Raw genomic sequence first — 19,374 nt, 5'->3', positions numbered from 1 at the left:
AGTTTGTGAAGCCACTATAAATTAAACAAGACTATGAATTCTACACATTGCACATACAATGTGTACTCTTCACACTACAATGACATCAATAGACACTTGGTTACAATATTTTGATATTGCAAGCCAAGTAACAAACAAATATGAGTGAAATGTGTGGAGTGGAGGGAAATTATAAATAAAACAACTACATGACAAATAATCTAAAACATGATGCTACATACTTATCCAATGACAAAATTTTCACTTTTCATAAAATATGATACATACTTCTCTTTCATGATTTTTAGTCAATGAAGCATATTCTTTGTAGATCTAAATTTGTACATGCTTCATTCACTAAGGAACCTAGGAAGAGAATGAAGCATAAAATATTTCTATTGGGCAATAAAACATAAAAAGTATGAAAATCTTTCGCCATTGACACAAAAACCCAACTCTATTAGCCCCCTGTCTTTATCGACTAGCTTGTCAAGATGCGATTGCACATTGTAAACAAACTGAAGTCTGGTGTAGTATGGTCATCACCATTATTGCTTTCATTATTATTAATCCAAACAAGGCCTATATTTTTTCATTCTTGTTATCATAATCACTACCAATGCTCAAAAAATTGAATTCACATCATATCTTTGACTAAAATTGTAAAGTGTTATTTCAAGTTTTGTGTTTTGCTCATGTTTCCAAACCCAACAATACATTTTTCAATTCAAACTCGCAGCACTTTGAACACTTGCTCCTACAATTTAGTCCAACTTGAAAATTCCCATTCAACTTGAAACTTATACTTAAATTTCATGGTTGGTAAAATGATAAGTTGGTTCTTGAAGACAACCATGAATCGAAGGATTGGTTAATAATAAGAGAAACATGCACAAGAAAGAAAAGAAAAAACAATACAGATGAGCATATTGAAAAGGAAAACGATAAAGACTGGATTTGAAAACATAGAATAAACAACATAACAAAGGTGTGAATGAAAGAACATGGCAATGGAAAGATGAATGAAACAAATCTCTTGTGGTCCATTGAATCATATAAATCAAAGGCAGCTGAAATGTTGCCATTTGTGAAGGGACAATTGACTAGTGATAGTGTCATCAGGTACATGGATGCCCCAATGTCTTGTGCTGGGATTATCCAAGTTGGCCCATAATGGAGAGCATCGATCAGTGCAAACAATGATATCTTCTGCACACCGCCATCTTGTGAGTCAAAATTCAAGGTTCTAAGTAACACAAGATGTGCATAGCCAATGAGATTTTGCTAGTGTCCACAAGCTTATTTGTAAATGGATAGATGAGTTTCTTAAATGTTCGATATCCAACACACATGGGAGCAGTTCAGTCTCATGGACATCCTACGGACCTCTTGTCTTGCAATTCCATTCAAAGGTAACAATGGCAGAAGTTACATTAAAAGCACACTACACTAAGCAAACAAACACTCTAAGCCCAAGTCCCACCGGAGAGAGAACTACCACCTAAGCGTTCAAGCGTCATCAGCATGCATAACAATACTTTCGATGCATAACCAAAATAGAAAGATAATTCCCTCGTCTCGCCACCAGCTTTGCAGTATAAGAAACAAGTGCACAGCTAGATTGTAATGTGCTTAGTCTGTTATAAGATGCTAATGGTTGACTGCACAGGTATATTTGGCACTCCATATCTATGGAGTCCAATACACATCTCAAATCGAAACTTTTCCTTTGGGACAACCCTAATTAGTGACCATGGATCCAGAATAATTGAGTCAAACGTGTTGTACCAGTCCTTACTCAGGCAGCCATACATAGTAATCAAACCAATTCCACCAACTTCCTAACTGAATAACTCAATTTTCTTTCTATAACTGTAGCAATGCAGAAAGAAATATTGAGAGTTTCATATAGAGATTGCAAGGCTAAATTTAGGCACGGACTAGCATTTATAGTAGCATACACCATGCCTTCTTGACCTCAACCGGAACTGATCTTGAACTACAGAGAGAATTACGTGCAGATTCCCACGAATTCGATGATGCAAGATTAAGATGCTCCTCATTTCCTTGAATTTTCCATCATGCGGTAACCTTCACACCAAACTCTCATGCATAAAAAGCCAAGGCAACATCAGCCCTCGCATTTACTTCTGTACAGTACTGAATTCCTTGTAAGGACTGCTGAAGTGCAAAATCTTTCTGAACTTAAATAGAAAAGCAGTCTCTCCATGCTAAGATCAGGCGACCATCATAGTGCACCATTTCCAATACTACTTGTTACTAATGAAGGGGGAGAGAGAGACTGCATAGAGTTTCCCATACTCTTATGTGTTGACTACCTGCATAAGGATAACACTTTCAGATCAGAAAATATAATATACCTCACATTTTCTCATGTTGGATGACCAACCAGAAACCATGATGATTAAAATAAGATTACCAGGTCAAACCAGCATCCTAACATCTTGATCAGATTTCTAATCTTCAAAACTGACACAATTACACAACTTGACATTTAATGCTACCACATGCCACCAAGGAGGCTAGCACCACAAAATGTGTGTCGTAAATTTTGGCATGCATGCAAGCGCAAGCATGGACACTTGCTTTTGTGAAATCAGATTATGTATTCCACACTGTTCAAAGGAGCAAGTCTTCAGAGTTCCCTCTCTCATAGCACCCTTTTCCACTGAGGATGATCTTGGAGGCCATTGATAGACTGCAGACAAGCAGAGTCCAGGACCCTGACCACTTAGTGGCCAAGCACTTTTCACATGCTGTAGATACACTAAGCTCCAGTTCTGGTACACACGTTTAATAGGGCCATATCTCAGGGGTGTCCAGACAGTTTGGACTGAAACACAATGTCATACAACTTTTTAAAATTGTACCACGGACCTTTGTTATCAACCATTACTTGGCCACGTTCTATAGCTCTATTGTTGAGCATAAGCTGATTCATTGGGCTCAAATACACCAGCATACAGCTATTGGGCATGCTGGCATCAGGAGGGGATACGCTACACCGGATCATGTATTTATAGCTATCGTAGAGGAGGGACGAACACATGGGAGGAGAACCTAATGTTGCTTTCTGGAATTTCTGTGAAACATTTGACATTGTGGCACATCGCATGCATATAAGGAGGCTGCAAGCCAGCTGATGCAGCTGCAGTTAGAGGTGTATGATTTGTGTGAGTTCATGATAGGCAGTGCATGTGCCAGAGGAGGATGACATAGCTAGACAGTTACATGAGTATGTTGAAAACACCTTTATTGAGCCTAGTAAGTCTCCACGGAGCGGACCCATCCTTCTAGCTTTTTAAAAAACCCACACAATGTGATTCTACAATGATTACATCGGATGGATAACCTTTTCGATTGGCACTCTAGTGCTCACTATTTTACCAAGATCGATATTAGGTCAAAGCATGGAGGTATGCTAGGGTTTGCGTGGAGAAAACACAAAATGTAGGAACACAACTAAAACACTAACTCAGACAACAACTTAAAGGCAAAGCCGTCAACAGCTGATGACTCTCGTGGGAGCGAGTTGAAGGAGTAGTCAAACAGTGGTATCGATCAAAGAGGGATCTGGAGGGCTGTAACTACCAATTGAAGCTCAGATGATGTTGAAAGTACAAGGGCTTGAAGAGGAGCACAGCTAGTAATATGCAGCAGTAGTGAGCTCCGCAACAGCTAAGGGAGACATCTGATGCAATGCAGCCAGCACTACTGCAAATGCAGGCTCGAAACAGGTGCAGGAGCTGGACCACAGGGCAGCCCACTCCAACAGCAAATGCAGTCCTCAAGCACCTCCAAAATAAGTCGCTGGCCGATCTAGAAGGCATGGCAACAATCGGTGAAGAGATGGTTGACTGCCTAGTGATGAGGAGAGCTGATGGCTGAAATCTACAAAACAAGGATGCAACAAGTGGCTAGGCTGCCTCCTATTTATAGATGTGGATCCTCCCAAAGTTTGGGTGTTTGCTTATGGGACACAAACTTAGGGAATCTTTTAGTTTTAGGATTAAAGTTTGATGAGAAATGCTCCTTTTTTAGCTTAACACCCCCTCTCTAGCCCAAAACTAGAACCAAAAAGGGACAAGAAGCACAGCTCACCCAATATTTTAGTGTGAGATATCCACTATAAAGTAGCCAAGGCATCACTAAATGGGTGTACATTGGCTATCTAAGAACCCACCAAGACTACAAAGGCAATGGTTATCTTATCTATCAAAAAATGAAATGGGGAATGGGAATGGGGATTTAAAAAAACCTTCCTCCTGAGATAGGGTGGTAAATAACATGATCACGCACTAGTAATAGCAAGCACAAAATTCTCATTAACTGAAAATGCACACTTTACCACTTTAATCTTAAGCATTGGACACACTCTTGGCCCCAAAACTAGCACCTCTTATGGTATATATTTATCTTATATTACAAATGGAAGTATAACTGAGATCTTCTGATCTCCTCTGCTCTTCCAAGTGCCTCTTGCTATCAAAACTGACCAATAAGCCTCCAAAGCTATATGCCCCTTAGTTTGCTTGGGGATTAGCATTCACCTTACTCCTTGAAAGACAAATTCAACCCCAAATCTCATATCGGCTAGCTAGCCTCTTAAATCTACTTGAACTTCCTCAATTTCAACTACTGGAATTCAAATCCTAGGCCCTCAATTCTGAGCATGCATCTTGAGGTGGCTATCAAACCCTAATTTTTATTGTAAATTAGGGCTTACAGCAAAGATTGACTAAAATCTCTCCCTCTAATGACTCAAACTACTAAAAAATGTTCAGATAACTTGAGAAATGGCTGAAAAATATTGAGATAACTTAAAAAATGGTTGGAGGATAAAAGAAAATGCTATAGAGAGAAATTTCAAAGCTTCATCTCGAGAAATGCTAAAAAGCTACTGCTGCCCTACTCAAACAACCATGGAAGTTGTCACCTACAGCTTAGGACCACTAAAAAAATTACTGTCCAATCTTGTATATTGTCATCTGTACCATAAGAACCTTGGGCTACTATCACCTACTCCTCAAGGGGTCAAAATTGTTGTCACATGTCAAAACTGTTGTCGGTGCAAATCACATCACCAACCTCTCTTTACTCTCTAATAACCTCTCCCTCTCTCACAATGGCTAGAATAGACTTTCCCCAACCCCTAAAAACGTTTTTCCCACTTACATGGGCAAGTTCTGCTAACTGAAAACCTTTTAATCCCATTTTTCAACATTATTCAGCTTATTAAATTAATTTTTAAAATATCCTTCAGGAGTTATTAGCGCTTAGACTGACATTAATTAATTAAATGATGCTCAATCTCTAATATCCCCAACGATATTAGCGGCCAAGAAATTGGTCTAGGTTCAAATCTAACACCGAGTACCACCTAGTACTCGTGAGGTATAACTTATTACAACTTTTTTCTTTGGCACCAACTGATTAACTTACATCTCACATGTGCAAGTCACATTAGCACATTTAATTAACTTTTAATCAAATCCTAAGCAAAGCAATAAAATTTTACATCCTCGTGAGACAATAACAAAGCCAAGATATGCAACATAAAAACAAAGCATTGAGTATAAAGATGTCATATAAATTAAATTACAAGCTAGTTAACTCTGAAATGCGTATGCCATACAACAATGAAAAGTAAATTAAGATGAAATAACATGGCAAAAAGGCTACAAGTATGAAGGCTACTAATCTTAAGACTAAAGCAAAATACCAAAAAGGCCTAAAGGGCACCTATGAGTACAAATATCAATGGTGAAATCACTAGCATGATACAATCACCCTATTATTATGACATACATGATAAGCAAATAAAGTCTACAAAAAAGATTAGGATCTGCACACCAAAGTTTGTTAGTGAGATGCTTCAGTGATAAACCAAAAAAAAGTAAAGCACAAATGAATGAAGAACAAAGTAAAGAAATCTGGGAATGCAGATCAAGAAAAATGAAAGAAGATCCTAGGGCAAAGTAGCCTAAGGAATGATTATCCTATGGACCCAACTCATTAGCCCAAGGAACTACGAGTGTTAAATAATGCTAGACTAGCCTAGAGTATCCCAAGTGTGCTAGCCTGAGTTGTCAAAAAGACGGATCGAGAGCATGGTAACTATAGAGAGTGGAAGATGAAGACTAGATTCATAGTTGAATAGACCAACTATTACGCGAGTGAATTAGGTTCCAAGATGAAAGCTTAGACTCATGAATAGAATCGTGTGTAAGAGACTCACAATGACAATGACACTAATTGAAAGTACAAAGTATCATGATATTGCATTACTCATCATTGAAAGTTATAGTCAAGTACAATGCTTTATAGTAGTTGGATAGTAGTATTCTGCCTCACTCTGCATATGGGATTTAGGACATCTCTTACTGATGAGTTTCTATACTTGGTAGCTTTACCCCCCCCCCCCCCCTACATGATGACATGGCCCGGGAGACTAGCTCATAGGCAACCTAGTCAAGTTAAAGCTTGAAACTTTACATCTTTGACAATGTTTTTTTTTTTAAACAAAGAAAATTCACTAAGGGAAACAAAATCCACTCATAAGATCCATAATGAAAAAGATATAATGAAAATTTCTTCAAAATAATCTATCAAAGTTATTGTCGATAACAGAAGCATCTTCTTCATTCATGAATTGATTTTGATGGTTACCATTCTACACCTATTATGCTCTTTTCCCATGGAAACATTCACTGACCATGTGCCCAGTCTTACCACGATAATGACATGTGACCTGATCCTTATTGTTAGAGTTGAATCCTCGTCCATGTCCTTTTGCTCCATAAGTTTCATTGGTGTGCAAGAGATTGTCCTTTGAGATTGTTTCTTTTACATCCTTGTTTCTAAGTTTACTTCCTCCATCAAGTAGAAAATGCTCAATGTCTTTGAGTGAGAGATTAGAAACATTACTTACGATAGACACAAGGTTCTCATATGGTTCTTGATTTACACTTGCTACTAGCACTGCTATGGCTTCATACTCATCTATGTTCTTTAAAATTGCAAGTTAAGTTTTTAGGCTCTTAAACTTCTTAATGTGCATGGTCATAGAAGAACTATTCTTTACATCTAGCTTATTGAACTGCATGAGTAAATTTACTTTTGAGTTTTTAGCTTGATTTTTAAAGATCCTATCAAGCTCATTCCATGCCTTTTTTGCATCTTTGATGCCGGAGATATGGTGCAATACATCATTAGATAGTCCCCAAGCAATGATGCTTAGGGCCTTGTTGTTCACCGTTTTCCACTATTTTATCTTAATCTGGACTTCTTCAACGAACCCGTCTTCATTATCTTCTTTCTTGCCATATACATCTCCTATATCATCCTCAAATAGATCCTAGAGGTCTTTCCTCATGAGATGATACATTGTCTTTTCTCTCCAGGCGTGAAAGCCTTCACCTTTGAATTTGGTTATTTGCTCAAGTTTAGACATTTTGAAGGGCAGTGTCTATCCTTTTACAATGAGATTGAGGCTTACAAGGGATTTAATCATAGTTTCCATGCGTTTCGGAAACGGGAGTCTTGAAAACTGGAAGAAACGGAGTTTTAGAGTTTCAAACCGCGTTTCAGAGAAACCAATAAATTATTGATTAAATATACATATATATACACATACTAAGTATACTAGAGACTAGAGTCGCTGGTGACTGAACAATCTTAACTTTTAGTACAAGAATTCAACTTCCAAGCCCCATGATTTAAATTTCACAAATCACATTGCACAGTAATTTCACATACTTATCAATTTCGCAAAGCTGCAAATCACAAGATTGAAGAAATCTTAAATCACCCAAAATGACTTACAATATTTTGAAACAAAAGTGTAACATACTAACATCATAACATCTATCATCCAAGAATCATGATCAGAACTTAAAAGTTAAAAGTCAAGTTCATCATTCATGAGACTCATCACTCGTCACTCATGATAATAATGACAGATCATAGTACTAAGTAAATAAACGATACATCAAGATTCATCATTCATCATTCAAATTTCAAAAAAAGGCAACCTAGATTCTAAAATCTAAATACATCTAACATCAATAGAAGCCAATTTAAAGACTCAAGAGTCAAGACTATAAGCTATAGCAATGATCATATGATGTATCATGTGAGTCATGACATGTCTCAAGAGTCAAATATCAAAGAAAGATAATAGATCTATGAGATCTCAAAGAACAACGGCCATTGGCCAACCACGGGAAAAAACATAAGCAACTGACAACTGTCAACAATGCTCAACATCAACGATAAAATCAAGGCTCAAGGCTCAAGCATCTGTAGCAATATCATCTAAGCCAATAGAGGTGCTATCATCATGATGCTCCTCTGGCTCATCACTATCCACATCACCTGATGAGCCAGAACTATCACAAGCCCTTGAATCTGCTAGAGCAGCTGACCTATGGTTCTCTGACGTTGAGAAGCAATCTTCCTGCGTGTGGCACCGCTTGCGGCTATCATCTCCTGGTAGAGCATGGTATATTATCCCACTTCTCTGGAGTGATGTCTCGAACAAACCTCACCTTCTCTATGTCGATCTTGTCAATATTTATCTGTGTTTATTTGACATAGATTTAAAAAAGTTACTATCTTTAGATTCTACAATTGGCATTCAAGAGTCAAACTTCAAAGACCATAAGCTATTAGCAAAATATAAATATAATCACCTGCGCAGGCTCGGGATGAATATCGTTTTTCTCAAGCAGTTGGAGGTTGCAATGGTAAAAGACCAACCTCTCTAACTGAGCAGTGGTAAGTTTATTGCTTTTCTTTGTATGGAAAAGCACCCAAGTACTCCAATTTCTCTCGCAACGGCCTGAGCTACAATCTTGTGAGAGAACACGTATAGCAATGTGTTTCTATAAATCATCATTCAAATAGAAACACAAACGGACCCATAAGAATCTAAGATTCAACTTTCAAGAATCAAACTATGCAATGAATGCCAGTGATAATAAATTACAAATATGTGATTATGTATAATTATTAAAAGAAACCTTGGGGTTGCAAATTACCAATGTGGGCGCACAATTTCCATACTTTTCCCACTATGAGACAGACTAAAGTTGAGTCTCTCTCAACTTCGTAGTCTCTCTACCAAAATGCAAGCTCTCATTGCGGAATGTCAAAAGATCATCCTCAATCCTTTGAAGCATTGATACATCGCCACCTATCACCTTTGTCATATACTCCATGAATCCCTCCTCTAGCTCCTTACATTCACTCTGTTCATCATCTCGCCAAAGAGGATCCAAGACTAGAGTCACTACATGAATTAGTCTATGAAACCAATTTCATCTCCTCTCCCGCACAACTACGATTTGAGCAGTCCTTAAGATGTCAACATTGAAGAAATGTCAATTCAGGTCTCAAGAATAGTTATTCAAATTTCAAAATTCTCACATATAATATCAATTTGTACAATAAAGACTCAAGAGTTACTTGTTCGAGGGCAAAAAGTTACTTCTTTTTAGAGTCTGTCCTATCTTATACATATACTCATAAAGAAGACACATAGTGCTCCCTCCATATCAATAATGTGTAGCATTGTGTAGATAGGATTGAGAGTTCTTACCATAGCCTCCACATCTTTCCACCAAGTATCATTCATGACATTGCATCGAAATACCATGGTCTTTGGATAATCATACTCATCCCACTGCATGAACTCATCAGACCATATAGTGCGCACCAACTCCTTGTAAACGCGCACCAATCTCTCAAGCACAATGAAGATGTAGGCAAATCTGGTGGTGGAGGGTTTTAACAGCTCAAGGTGGTTAAATGAGCGAAATATAGTAAGAACCTTGGGCCTCCTCCTTACAAAATTGACCATGCTTGTGGTCGTGCTGAATATGATCTCAATCCATTGAATTTTACCTATATCCTCAATCAAAAGATCAATGAAATGAGAAGCACAAGGTATCCATATAATGCTTGGAAACTCCTCTAACATGCTGCCCATGGAGACACAATTACTTCCATTATCGGTCACAACCTGCACAACATATTCATGCCCGATTTTCAAAATGACATCATGCAAATGCTGTCATATAAATGCATCTGTCACTACAAGGCCTGGCAAAGAGGCATCAATGGCCTTCACAAACATAGTGCCCTTATAGCATGAGACCATGACATTATACACATTTCTCCTACGGGCGTCAGACCATCCATCACACAAAACGATACAGCCATACTTCTTCCATACATATTTCAATGGCTCTAATTGAACCTTAATGCATGGCTTTTCCATCTTGAGCTCTCGTGTGCATAGTGCCTCTGAGGATGTGCTCTCCAATTCACATCCAATGCGGCTGATGGCTTGTATGGTTCGCCTCCATTGCTTTGTTTTAGCCACATGGAAGGGAATAGCACATCTAATGAACAATCTTATCAACTCTTGAGTTGCCTCAGCTATGGCTTGCTTTTGCATAGCAGCATGTATGCTAGCTCTCTGTAACAAGACCAGCTCACTTGCCAAGGTTGTTACAACCTGTTGCTGCTCATTAGTTAAGAACCAAAGTTGGTTTCTTTCCTTAGATTTTCGAGCCAGTTATTCTTCAGCAACTTCTTTTGCCTGACTTGCAATGCTGAATCCGTTTTCTGCCTCAGCAAATAGCTCTGACTTTTCTTGCACAAGCTGCCCGTGACTTTGGATCTCTGCGAAGTGCAATCTTCTTTGGGCGAAGGCCATGGCCATGAGGGCCTCTATGTCTCCCTTGGTAATCTCCAATGCATCTTGCAGTCGTTGTGTCTCATTTTGCAACCTTTGTGCCTCATTCTACAGCCTTTGTGCTTCTGCTGCAGGAACTCCCGGCCTTTCGTGTTCTAGGAACTCTATTTCCCTCTCCAATCTCTCTTGTTCTTCAAGTTCATACCATAGCCGAAAAGCTATGGCATCTTCTTGTTGCTCACTTGGCGCCCCCTCTTGAGCTTCTATCTGTCTGTACCTTTCCAGTTCAGCAGTTCTCTGTTACAAGTCAGCATACTACTGCACTAGTAACTTCAAGCTTCGTTGTTCTGCCACCAGGTTTTGCTCTTCATCTTCCAGCCTTTGTCTTAGGCGGCTCTCATTGTCCTGGGCTTCCTTGGTCTTTGCATCCAGCTGATCTTGTAGAGTTTTCACTTCCCTTCTTCGGTCGGCTCTTTGCTTTGAAACTTCCAGCCTTAAGGCTGCCAACGTTTCCTTTTCTTTCTCTAACTCCACCAGGGCTATCTTCTTTTTTTCTTTTGCCTTGTCCAATTATGCTAGAAGCTCAGCCACATAAGCATCATAGTCGACACCAGATGGCATGGGAGTAGGGGTTGTAGTGGTTGATGCCTCTAGCTTCTGTCGTTTTGGATCTTGCCTAGACTCGGCATCTGCGGCAGCGGGCCTTTTTGCTCCAGCTTCTGGTACAATTTCAACCACTTTACTTACAAGTAGCTGCATCATGTTGATCAATTGGGCCATGTCTAGAGAGGGCATGGGTTGCAGGGTGGTTGTGGTTGTGGTGTCGGTTGGTATTGGCACAAAGGAGAAAGGTAGGGGGTGCAGTAGGGACTTGCGCTTGCCTACAACTATTGGGGCCGTTTCCACACTGCCACTTGCTTCAACTTCATGGCGGGGACTCAAAGCATCAATCTCTCCTCCCCCATGGGTTTCTTCGACAGATCTATGAGTGACCTCTGCCAACTCAGCAAGTTCTTTCATTCTTAGTTCTTCGGCTTCCTTCTCTGCCCTTCTTTGCCTCTCTTCTTCTGCCCTCTTTGATTCTTCTCTAATTTTTTCGAGTTTTTCCTCTTTTTTTTTCCTTCATTCCTCCTCCACCCTTCTTGACTCTCTTTGAGCCCTCTTCATCTCGGCTCGCTCTTCTTTGCTCAGTCTTTCTTTCTTCTCATTCTAGCTCTTGTCACTCTTCTTTTGCTCCCGTGGTTTAGCCGCTTGAGTAGGTGGTACCTTCGGCTCTCCTTTGTCGCTTATTGTCCTTTCACTCGAGCCTTCTTTCTCGCGGTGAGGTGAGCTTTGATGCACATATTGCTCTTCATCTACACCAGCATCCTTGATAGCCTCATGGATAATTGCCATCAGGACACCGCCATATCTGATTGTGGAGGCTTTCGCGACAGGCTTTTTCCTTACGGATCGTGCATTAGAAGCAAGAGACTCCCCACCAGCTAGTGCTACGGCTGGAGCCAGGAGCGCAGGTGAACTCTTGATAGTTTTCTACACAAAACCGTTCCAATCCACCTCCTCTGGAACTCCTGCAGCGATGCTCTCTAGTAATGGCACCCTGATTCTGTTTATTAAAGTGTTGTATCTCTGTCCTAAGAAAAAGACGTGGACCATTTTAGCTTGCATCTTTGTTGCAGGGTCTGGAATATCAGCCAAATTGATTCCATCCACTGTGTGCACGTCATCTTTTTTTACTTCCATCATGGTATATATATCTCTTCTTGGGCGCCCCTCCTTGGACACAAGCCCCAGGGCTTTCTCGACGATAGTTGCATTAAGGGACACTTACACCCTTCTTTCCTGGTCACCAGTCCTTACTGTGACCGTGCCACAGCTCCTACCTTCATCAAAGCTCCTTAAAAAGTCAGCGCACATGCCATAATCTACAGCATGTCCGACCTTTTCCACATACTTTTGGAGGTTGCATTTATCCACAAACCCTTTCACTGCCAGCTCTTCCAGGATGGCATCGTCTAAATTCAGGGTATGTTTGAACGTGAACTAACTCCACGTGTCTCAACACTGATCCCATACTTTGTCAGCTCCTCTTCAGTGAATGAAAGTTTACCCCCCTTTTCTTGTCCTACCATGGTAGGTGCTTGTCATTACACCATTCCAACATTAGCGTTATGAATTGACTCATCACTAACAAAAACCCAAGAAAGAATGCGTGTGACAATTTGCCGTGCTACTTCAAAGGTATGAAACTTGGAAATAATTCAAAAGCAGCATCTATTTCCTCCTTGCATTCTTTCCTATTTCAATCCAGTTGATCATTTTCATCCATCACTACGCCTTGCTACATCGCTTGGCTCTTACTTTGCTCCACTCCCCCCTCCCTTCCTTAAGTTTTCAAGGAATCCTTCCTAGGATTAGCAACGGAAGGAGAAGGACTCACATGGACTTTGTGGGACGAGTTACTTGGCCAACAGCCAAGTATAGAGGTTAGGGTTATATTCAAGCTGGGCATGACGATCAAGTTCACATGGTCGTATCGAAGCTTGGGTGATATAGGTCAAGACATCATGAAAGATGTCCCCAGAGTTTAGGCGGCTAGCAACGTGCAGTTCCTCTTCCGTAAGGAAGTAGTCAATGCAAGGATGGGCTAACACATGGTCATCTAAGTGTATGTTGCGTGTAATGGCTAAAACCCTAAACGAAAGAGGTGCCACATAAGTAGAGTCGTGCTCAATTGTTTTGATTGCCCTTCTTTGCTCGGCATTGGTCATGATGCGGCAGCCTTTTTTCTCCCATTGGAGTCGTAAGGCATACCACAATTGTAAGAACGAAGAATCAGAGCTGGCAAGCTGCGTGAGCTCCTCCAGTTCATGTTCAAGTGCAGAGCGAGCAGGCTTGCGGTATGAGGTAATTAGTCTTCTGAGAATGGCTTGCTCCTTTGAGATTTCTCCATTAGCGATTAATTCGGCGGCAAATTTGAGGAATTTGACGGTCATAAATTCGTAGTCTTCCCAAGTACATGGCAACGCACGAACATCAGAAGCAAGGGGTTCATCGAGAAGTCCTAGGTCAAGCCTCTCATAGCTCCTAGCGAATGTGGTGAAGGTGTTATCTAACACCTTGATGCATGTCACTACGTCATCTCCCGAGGTCTCAGCAAGATCCTTGGCCACAGAAAGGAAAGATCGTCTTTCATACGAAGGCCTAAGACCTGCTGGTGGTGATGGTGCAATTGGGCTGGCCAGTGGTGACTCCATTGATGGCGTCACAGATGAGACTTTGCACTTGAAAGCACTTTGAGATGCTGCAAGGGGCTCCAATGGCATAGAAGGTGTGCTGCATTCTATCTGAGCCGGCATGGGGGTGCTCAACTCCTCTGACTTGGATAATTATGGGGCATCTACCTTTGGACGATAAATGTTTTGGGATTCATTAATCACAACCGGTGTTGATCCAGCTTGTTTTGCAGCCTGGGCTCTATATGTGCAAGCCTCTCTAGCTGGAGTGAGGTTGCTTAGAGTTGAGCCTCTTGAATGTCCACTCTTAGGCACCCATATCCAGGGGTTGCCCTCATAGTATCCTTGTGCTCGCAAGGGATCTTTGGGGATCTATCGCGGCACGGTCGTGCGCCTACGTCGATAACGTCTAAGCTGCCTCTTAGGCTGTGACTGATAGTTTTGGCATTTAGAAGCACGTTTCTGCGGTTTACAAGGAGGTGGCCCTTGTCGTTTTGGCACCCATATGAGCGTGGACTCCTTGGCCTTGTGAATGGCCTTGGTGGGCTTGGTTCTAGCAGTTTCAGCGTGGGCTTGGTTCTAGCAGTTTGAGCGTGGGGTGAGATATCACAGCCCTTCTCCCTAGGCTTGGTTATAGGCGTGGTCGTAGGGGTCTCTATCGAAGGCTTTGCAATTGTAGAAGGACCAAGATAACCCTTGCTGAAAGTAGTCACTATGCGCAGCAAGATGGATGCGATCTAGGTTATAGTCCACATTGCAGTTCGATTGCTTTTTAAAAGTGCGACCTAGTAGTGACTTATTACTGGCCCCTTTAGTGTTTGGCGACACATAAAAGAAGACTGGTATACTTTCGGACTCGATAGAGACAGCCACTTTGCATTTTCCTAAGAGTGAGTAAGTGTTGCCCCCAAATGGGATGAGTTTAGCGTTTGTGGGCTGTTATTTAGGTTGACCAATGCATGTCCAATGGTCATGCGTCAAGATATTATAGTCGGCAGCTTCCTCGATCAAGGCATCAAAGGAATACGTCCGTTCTGCAGTGACCATGATTCGTAGGTAGGTGGGTGCCACTGTTTCTTCATCTTGATCTGTCAGTTCAGTAATAGTGGCCACGCAAACGTTGACAGAGGCTTCCAACATAGGTGGCTCGTGCAATCGATGGGAATGAGGATAGTACTTTTTCATGCAACTACCATTGAAAAAGCCTATTCCTTCACCTTCGAGCGTCTCCAATTCAACATTGCATGTTCTACTAATCGTACGTACTCGGAAAGGTCCTAGTCCTCGAAATTTCATTTTCTATTTGTGACCCTTCACAGAGTATAGTAGAACGAGGTCCCCCTGATCAAAGTTGCGCTGTTTGACATGCTTATCAAACCACATCTTTCTTCGTGCCTTCTCCCAAATCAAAGCGTGGGTGGCTAAGAGTCGAGTCTCCGTGAGACGCTTTAACTCCACTAAGCGGTTGGTCCAAGCCTCTCTTTCCTCCCAATGCTCTTGGGCTGCTATCCTTAAGCTAGGGACAAAGAACTCTAAGGGTAGAATGACCTCCGTTCCATAAGCCAGCCTAAAGGGCGTCTGTCCTACAACCGTCTTATAAGCTGTACAATAGGCCCACAAGGCCCCCATTAATTTGTTATCCCAGTCACTTTGTGATATGGATACCACCTTCGTAAGCACTTTGACTAGGATTTTATTCGTGGATTCTGCTTGGACATTTCCTTGAGAGTAGTAGGGCGAGGACCTTCTATGAATGATTAGGAAGGTCGAGAGAAGATGGGATATCACTTCATTAATGAAGTGTGTGCCCTGATCACTTACTAGTTCAATTGGACAACCAAAACGTGAAAGGATCTGCTCCCACAAAAACTTTGCAGTGGTTCTAGCATCGTTCTTCCTAGTGGCTCCTGCCTCTGCCCACTTCGTCAGGTAATCAGTTGCCACAATGATGTAGCGTGCCTGGGAGTACTGTGCCGCAGGACTAATAGGTCCAATGAAGTCAATGCCCCATTTTTCGAAGGGTTGTCGTGCTATTACGAGAGTCAACTCCATCTTATCCTTGCGCACAAGCATCTTAGTCCTCTGGCACTCATCGCAGTGTTTTACAAATTTAGCAGCATCACGAAATAGGGCGGGCCACCATAGTTGGGATTGTAGCACCTTACGGACTGTTGTATCCCCATTAAAGTGTCCTCCAGCTATTCCACCATGCGCTTCTCTCAATACATCGTGCATCTTGTGCTCACACACACATCTATGCAACAAACTGTCTTGTCCTAGCCAATAGAGTTGGCCGACGATCAGTTGGTATAGCTGGATCTTTAAGATAAGTCTCCTTAGCCAAGCTTTCTCAATAGGTCTCTCAGGTAGACCGTTCTCTAGCACTTGAACTACATCATCGGCCCAATATGACGTCAGATCGGCTCTAAGCAAGTCTCTTTCGCTAGACAGGCCAAAGAGATGAGCGTCCGGTAGGTCGTCAGATATGCCTTGTCCAGCAGTTTCTCCAGTGGGTATGCGGGACATGTGATCAGCCAAGTAGTGCTGCTTTCCCTTACATACAACCACAAAGAAATCAAATTCCAACAAGAGAAGTAACCATCTAGCTATGCGACCTATAGCGCACGGCTTGTTCACGAGATAAAGCAAGGCTTGATGGTCAACGAAAAAGACGAAGGGGGTGGCCAACAGATAATGCCTAAATTTTTTTACAGCAAACACCATGACTAACCCTTCCCTTTCTGTAGTGGAATAGTTTATCTCAGTTTCAGTAAGCTGCCTGGTGGCAAAACTCACGGGGTAATCTAGGTTATGCTCACCAGGCTGCCATAGAACAGCTCCAATAGCAAACTTAGAGGCATCTATGTGTACATGAAACATTATGCTCCAGTCTGGGGCTCGTAAGATTGGTGTAGTGGTGAGAGCCTTCTTCAACTCTTCATATGTAGGTTACATTTCTCAATCCACTCGAATACGATCAGCAACTTGTACAATGCTCTAGCAATCAGTGCGTAATTCAGTACAAAGCGTTGATAGTATCCCGTATGGCCTAAGAAACACTGAACACCCTTGTAGTTGATGGGTAGTGGTAGGTCGACAATGACCCTGACTTCTGAGAAGTCAGTGGCAATGCCGTTCCTTGACATTAGGTACCCTAGGATACAGCCGTGCCCAGAACTGGCACTTTAAGGGGTTCAACGAGAGGTTGTATGACCGACACCGTTCAAAGACAGCTCTCAACTTTTCTAAGTGTTCGACCCAACTAGAGTGTACGCATAAGTCGTCTACGAACACCTTTGGCTCGCGTCTAAGCATATCCTTGATGATGGTGCACATTAATCGTTGAAAGGTCGCAGGCGCATTCATTAGCCCAAAGGGCATAACGATGTAGGCGAATACACCCCACTCCGTGGCGAAGGCAGTCTTGTGCCTGTCGTCAAGGTGCACTTGCACTTGATTATAGCCAGAGAAGCCATCCAGGAAGCTGTAGGCTTCTCTGCCTGCTACCCTCTCCAGCATGTGCTCGGTATACGTTAAGGGGTAGCTGTCCCTCTTCGTAGCGGCATTAACTTTCTTGTAATTCACGCACACTCGAATTTTACCATTCTTTTTCATAACAATCACTATAGGTAATACCCAATCTATGTGCTCAATCTCATATATAAATCCAGCCTTCATGAGCTTATCAATTTTCTTCTTCACTGCATAGGCGTGTTTGGGATTCATAGGATAAGGTCATTGCTTTGTTGGCACCACATCTGAAACCATTGGGATATTATAGGTCACAATCCTAGGATCGGCTCCTTTAAGTTCCTCCAAGGACCAGGCAAATACATCGACATACTCTCGTAGAAGAGCAACAAGTTTAGCCTCCTCATCCTTGGTCAAGTCGTCAACAATGAACACAAGTCCAGGCTTCTCGCCTTCCCCTGCCAAGTTGACTTCCTTGACCTTGGCAGGTCCCTCAATTGACTCACTGGTTTGCCCTTGTCTCTTTGCTCCTAGCAGAATCACCACTCTATCACCCTTCTTAAACTTTGTGAAGCGTTTGGGAAGATCCTACGGCTTCTTTTGTATCTCTGCTTCTGAGTCCTTAGTTCGCTTCCTGGCCTCCTCCTTTAGCCGTCTGCGCCTTAGGTGGACTAGCAAGTCCCCTTTGGTGCGTCTGACCTTAGAGAGTTGGGGTATTTCGGGATTACTCTCCGTACTGACTTCTGACTCCGAGTTAAACTCACATCCCTCGCTTGAGAAACGAGTTTCGCCAGGGGGTCATAATTCAGTAGGTGTATCCGTCTTAAGCACTAGAACTACCAATGATTGCACCACTCATGCCTGCTCGTAATCCATGGCTCCTATATGCTCCGACCAGGATCTATCGCACTCCATCCGGATGGCTCCTCTTTCATTCCAGCCTGCCCTTTCTCTTCTAGGCCTAAAGTCTGCCTTGATCTGTTCAATCGTTCTCCCTTCAGTGTCATATTCTATCGTGTCTAACTCTTCTTCACTCTCGTAACCAATAGAGCGGCAATCCTCATACTCCTCATCATCAGAGTCTTGTCCCTCTGACTGCTCGTCATCCCCCAAGCTTTCCTCTCCAATTTCCTTTTCGTCAGTGACTAAAGCCCAATTGTATAATAGGTTCAGATTGTGAATTTTGGTCCATTTCCACTCAAGCTTAGCCAAAAGATCACTTAGGGGTTTTAGATTGGCAGCCATGTTGCCCTTCAGTTTATCGGTCAGGTACTCTATGATTTCCTGAAGCTCGAGCTTATTGGTGGGGGTATGGAACGAGACCAGTTTCCCTGGGTTACGTGAGCTTCCTGTCATCATGCAGAGTGGCACGATAGACTCCCTTGTTGGCACGCTTGGGGATTTAGCAGCTTGCCTATATAGCTCTTCCTCATCTGAGAACGGTAGGTCAATGGTTGCCAAGACGTGCATCCAATCCCGCTCGTCCTCAGGACAAGGGATGTACTTGGTCAATGACCCATAGCGTTTGCTTGCCTGTGTATCACCTTTTAGCATGGTTGAGATAGCATCAAGGTCGACTGGGGTAGTCTTCCAAGTATCCAACTCAACCCTTACAGCTTCTGTTCTATTCCCCAAGAAGATGAGATTGCTACCCCAATCTTCAATAACTCCAACGTTCCTCATCCAGGGTCGGCCTAGCAGTATGTCGTAGTCCACTCCCTTCATAACAATGAAGTTCACAGAAAACTGCGCCCCTGCGACCTTCACTAGCCAACTCTTTAGGACCCCGAATGGTCGAACCTTCATTCCATTGGCCAATGTGACATTGCACCTAGCTTTTTCCATCGGTGGGTTTCCCCAAGCCTGTAGATCTGCGTGGCTCAAGACACTGACACTGGCGCCTGTGTCTACGATTCCTTTTTATGTTACATCCCCCAAGGCTAAGATAGGTAAGACTGCATGCAT

At 42.2% G+C, this 19,374-nt stretch overlaps 1 protein-coding gene across 2 annotated transcripts in view; it reads right to left on the bottom strand.

Moving 5' to 3' along the window:
- Positions 1-1,067: 1,067 nt before the first annotated feature.
- Positions 1,068-19,374, bottom strand: part of LOC148033421 (uncharacterized) — a 135,028-nt gene continuing 116,721 nt past the window's right edge. Inside the window, exon 9 of one of the 2 annotated variants that reach the window (XM_087681340.1) lies at positions 1,068-2,318. In XM_087681340.1, coding sequence (XP_087537466.1) covers positions 2,304-2,318 — 15 coding nt within the window. In that variant the 3' untranslated portion in view covers positions 1,068-2,303. The remainder of the gene's footprint in view (positions 2,319-19,374) is intronic. The other variant, XM_087681339.1, reaches the window with a different exon arrangement.

Source organism: Lygodium microphyllum, chromosome 7 (assembly GCF_053477565.2).
Source record: "Lygodium microphyllum isolate KBCC chromosome 7, Lygodium_microphyllum_v1.1.10, whole genome shotgun sequence".
Taxonomy (NCBI): Eukaryota; Viridiplantae; Streptophyta; class Polypodiopsida; order Schizaeales; family Lygodiaceae; genus Lygodium; species Lygodium microphyllum.
The sequence above is the reverse complement of the archived record's forward strand: the minus strand, read 5'-3'. Positions and strand labels throughout refer to the sequence as shown.